This window comes from Haliaeetus leucocephalus, unplaced genomic scaffold (assembly GCF_000737465.1).
Source record: "Haliaeetus leucocephalus isolate CR32 unplaced genomic scaffold, Haliaeetus_leucocephalus-4.0 Scaffold932, whole genome shotgun sequence".
NCBI classification, from domain to species: domain Eukaryota; kingdom Metazoa; phylum Chordata; class Aves; order Accipitriformes; family Accipitridae; genus Haliaeetus; species Haliaeetus leucocephalus.
The window spans coordinates 13,844,162-13,849,043 of NW_010973368.1; the positions used below are offsets into that span (position 1 = coordinate 13,844,162).

The following is a 4,882-nucleotide window of genomic DNA, read 5'->3' on the forward strand; positions in this document are numbered from 1 at the left end:
GAACGGCCCCGGGGGAGGCAGCAAGGCGGGTCGCTCTCCGCCGGCAGGGCGGAGCGGCAGGCGCCCTTGTGTCCGGAGCCGCTCGGGGTCGGGAGGCCCGCCGCCGGGGCTGGTAGGTGGGCTCCCGGGGCGGCCCCCGGGGCGCGGCGCTGCCGGGGGTGGGGGGGTGGCGCCCCGCTCCTGCCGCGCTGCTCGGGGCGGAGGCGCCGGTGTGACCCGTGGCTGCTTCGCTGTCAGTAAACCGGAGTGACTGGCTGCCGTTGGGAGGCTGCGCCGCTCGGTAGCCAGCTCCCTTGTTGCCTTCAGCTCCTTTGGAATTTGTGTGTAGGTCCGAGGTGGGATTTGTCAGGAAGGGATGAATCTTAACGGAGCGAATGCCTTGCGTGTTGCAGGTCGGTTACTGCCAGCCCTCGTTCCGTCCTGGCAGCGGTGCTCGGCTACCAGAGCACTCGGGGCAGCGTCCCAAGGGGCTTTCCCAGCTGGCCTTACGGGGGGCTCCCTGTGGATGTAAGTTAGCTGAGGCTTCCTGGCGATACTGGTGTCTGAGAAGCAAACGCTGGAGCCGCTGTGGTAACACCCACAGGCTGGAGCCTGTCCCGGTTTGGTAACGGTTGCTTACAAAGGCCAGCTATATGTGTCTCTGAAATGTGTTGACAATTGTGCGTAAACGCTAAAGCTAAACGAGAATTGTTCTTCAGTGAGTGTAAACAAAAAGCTGCTGTTAATATGTCTCTATAGTCTCTGATAACCCATTTAGTCCACAGACTTTTCAAAGTCTTTCTTAAATTCACCAACAATAGGGGGTTTTTTTCTACAGCTATTGATTTCAGTTTTTCCAGGCATGACTTGTCTTCCTACTGCATTCTGGATCAGCAAAGTGCAGAATTAATGACTGCTGAATCATAACAGAGTCTTATACAACAGAATGCGAGTTACTTGCATAAGAAGAAGCAACTTCAGCAATACGGATTCTGCTTCTATGTGCTAATGTAACCTTCTTAAGCCGTTGTTCTCACACCTTGGTTTTGAGTTCTCTGGACTGTCACTTCATGAGTTATGGAAGTCACTGGGTCTCATATTTTCCTTTTTTTTTGGACAATGTTAAATATGTCTGCTTAAGAAACTCTGGTTTTATGGTGTTAATATATATTGAGTGTAGTGGTATGACAAATCTAAAATAAATGTTTCTGTATGCAGAATGGAGACTGACTGCAATCCTATGGAGTTGTCCAATAATACGGGATTTGAAGGGGATTCTGATTATAGAGACTTCGAAGGAACAGATGTGAAAGACATGAGACTAGAAGCCGAAGCTGTTGTGAATGATGTTCTGTTTGCTGTCAGCAACATGTTTGTCTCCAAAACCCTTCCCTGTGCAGAGGATGTGGCATATATCAATGTGGAAACCAGGGAAAGGAACAGATACTGCCTGGAGCTCACCGAAGCAGGACTCAGGGTAAACTAATTTGTTTATAATTTCTTAAGCCTCTTTATTTTGAACAATGATCGTGTTCAAAAGGTGCCTAGAAAAATACTTCAGTGACACCAAAACAGCATACGTATTCCTCTTGTACTTTTATGAAAGCCCGTTCTACATGTTTTCACCTAGAAAGTGGAACTTTAACTAGTTATACTTCCAACAAAGCAAGAGGGGAAGTTGATGAAAAACCAGACATTTATTTGAGACAAAATCATGAAGATTGAAGCAGCAATTTGTTGCAGGCATGTCAGCCTTTGGGTTTCTTGGGTACCCAGATTAGTCAGTAATACAGCATGTATACAACTCCTTTTTGCAACATCTGTATTTTTTGTGCAAACATGTAGATGTAAGGCTTCTTTTCAAAGGTCATAATGATAGATTTTACTAATATTCTGAGTTTTGGACAAAAGGTATTTGAAACTGTCTAAATACTGTATTACCACTAAGCCCCGTAGTAGAAAGCACAGATTGCGATTTAAATCCAGTATCTTTTGTTCTCACTGTATTACCCTGGCTGGCAAAGTTAAATGTTGTGATATCTGTTTCCCATTGCAAGGTGATTCTAACCACAGAAATTTAACCAGTGATTTCTTTGTTGCAGGTAGTAGCTTATGATTTTGATCAGACTGATGACGGGTTGCAAACTCCATACCACGAAACTGTCTACTCCTTATTGGACTCTCTCAGCCCTGCATATCGAGAGGTGTTTGGAAATGCATTACTACAAAGACTAGAAGCTTTGAAGAAAGATAGTCAGTCGTGATTTACCCAGATGTGAGGAAGGTTTAATGCTAGAAGGAATTCTTAGTATGAGGCACGGAGACCTTTCTTAAAAACATAATCACAAACATCTTAAGCTTAATTTCTTCCACTAATATCTAATTCATGCTACTACTACTCTATAACATTTTGCTACAGTGGATTTGCATATATCAGAATGCTATTAGAAGCCACTTGGATAAATAACAAAAAAGTTTCTTATTTCACTTTCTTTTTTGTTGTAGATGAGCAAGTAAGTTGCTTCTTACAACGTTCAGAATATTTGGTCTCTTTTCAAAGTGTTGTGTTATCCAAAACTCTAAAAATAGAGACTGAATGTTATATATACAAGTAGTAATCTGTTTTTGTGTGTGCTTACTGATAATTTTCATATCTCCTTTTTAAAATAGAAGCTAACTACTTGCTTTACCCAATTAATGAAAAATAATTGGAAAACTACTGTTCTGCAAAGAACAGAATTTCAGCTTGATTTGCTATACATAAATCTGAAAATTTTCAGCTTTGGTAAGAAGAAAGATGTTTCTTGAACAGTTGACCATTGCTTATATAGTCACAGTATCTGAGTTAAAAGCAAGGCTCAGTGTTATTTGATCTGTCCTTGTCTATGGCAACCAGCAAACTCCAAATAATACATGAGATGTACTGCTAATAATGAATGTATTGTCTGAATCGCAAATGAGTTAAGCACAGAATTAGGATAAAATGGGCTACATTTCCTAAAGATGATGTTATATATGCTATATATATATATGTATATGTATGCTATATTGTAGCTGTTTGGGAGGCTTGGAAGACATTTTAGCCTGTTTACTACTCTGCGTGTTTACATGATGTACAGGATATACCCAAGAGTATTTTTGCTTCAGCCTTTACTTTCTATAATACAGTACTTTGGTACTCCTGTTTTTCACATATTCTCCCTCAATTGTACAGCGTCCTCTCCTAATGAATACTAAGCAAGCACTGTAATGTTAACTGCATTGTATTGGTTTGAAACCAAAGGCTGTATGAAATTTGCTAAGACTAATACAAACTGGAAGATATAACTTGTATTTTCTAATTAAAAACTGGTACAAATCTCTTTATAAATCTATTGTTCTGCTGTAACTTTTCGAGTATGTACTGAATGGTAGACTTTTTAAAAATTACAGTTGGTTAGAAATACCAGTACTGTTGAACTAACGTTCTGTGACGTTCATACTTTTTGTATTCTTGTATTATTCAGTGTTTGTGCATCTTTATTTAAATAATCTTGCCATTATTCTGCCATGCTTTTGTGACAAGTACATGCTGTAGCTTTTTTGGAGCCACATTTAGGGGTACATCAGTTCTCACAAAGTCACAGATTCCAGTGACTTTGGTAGAGCTATATTGGCTTCTGCCTGCTAAGGATTAGTCATATTAATTGGAAGCCTAATAGAGCTTTTGTAATAGCTTTGGGGTAGTGATGTACAACTATGACTGACAAGACAACTGTAGTTAGCGCTTCTGTTTTCCAGAGCTTATATTATCTTTTGGGGTTGAAACTTCCGATATTAATCCTCTGCCCTAGGGTATGCTTCCGTGCTCTAAAAATTGTTCATAGGCTCTCTTTTGCACACAGGTTTGTGGCACGCGGTTAGTCCTCTGTGAGGAGAATGTACTTTACCAAATTTATATTTGAATATTTTTCCTTACAACTAATTTACTTGTTCCATTTCAATGACTAAAGCATTAAAGAAATGCATTGGTGTGTTGTAGTTTTCTTGGGGGGGGGGGGGGGCGAACTGGTGGAAAGGGGGGAGTGAACAACCAAAGTCATCATACCCAGAAAAAAAATCTTAAATATCAAATAGTTAACAAGTATTTGAAAACCTCCGGCTGCAAATTCATATCTGCTGAAACTTTGTCATGAAAAAACAAAGTAGGTGATTGTAAAGGAAAGGAAGCATTAGAAGGACAAGTGGAAAAATGCCAAACTAAATGTTATGTTGCTAAGACTTTGTTTTTCTTAGACATCTTTTGTCATTTTATGTGCTTATTTATAAGCCTAAGCTGAGAAATACTTTAAAAACAGGTGTTTTGTAGGTGTTACCAGAAGAAACTTCTGTTGTTTCTTAAGAACATACTGCAGTGTTAACTGAAAAATGGGAAAGCTCTGTCATTCCACTGTGTCTGGGCTATCGAGTACGAAGAAAATGCTCTGCAGTCCCTACACTTGGGCACTGCTGCCTGCATGGAGGGAGCTTCTCTGACGCACCGACAACAGAGAATTTCCGTAGGTCTCCTTCAGCTGTCAGTTGTTTTCATTACCCGAACCCCTGAATAAGTGCTGCTTGGCCTAATGTAGCTGTTCATCTATGAATTGCCTAAAAAGCCTCAAAGCCTGCCTGCTATCTGAAACGATGTCTAATAACCCAATTAAAGCTAGTTTTGTCTCGGCGGTACTACGTACGTTTTGCCCTGCTCGGCGTCTAGAAGTCAGACAGTACAGATCTGTCTACCTACAGACAGACTGAATTAGGTACTTAAAAAGGGTATACGTACGTACTAAATGCCTGTTTAGACTGGCGATGGTCCTTACCAGAGGAGCTGCCCGGGACGGCTCCGCGGCCGGCCGCCAGGCCGCACCGCCCGGCCCCG

General features: G+C 41.4%; 1 protein-coding gene across 3 annotated transcripts in view; it reads left to right on the forward strand.

Moving 5' to 3' along the window:
• GSKIP (GSK3B interacting protein) overlaps window positions 1-3,957 on the forward strand; it is a 4,228-nt gene extending 271 nt beyond the window's left edge. The window contains exons 1-3 of one of the 3 annotated variants that reach the window (XM_010583904.1): window positions 7-112; window positions 1,198-1,456; window positions 2,082-3,957. In XM_010583904.1, the coding sequence (XP_010582206.1) occupies window positions 1,199-1,456; window positions 2,082-2,243 (420 nt within the window). In that variant the 5' untranslated portion in view covers window positions 7-112; window position 1,198 and the 3' untranslated portion in view covers window positions 2,244-3,957. Of the gene's footprint in view, window positions 1-6; window positions 113-172; window positions 336-1,197; window positions 1,457-2,081 lie in introns of those variants that run through there. The other 2 variants (XM_010583905.1, XM_010583906.1) reach the window with 2 other exon arrangements.
• The last annotated feature ends 925 nt before the right edge of the window (window positions 3,958-4,882 follow it).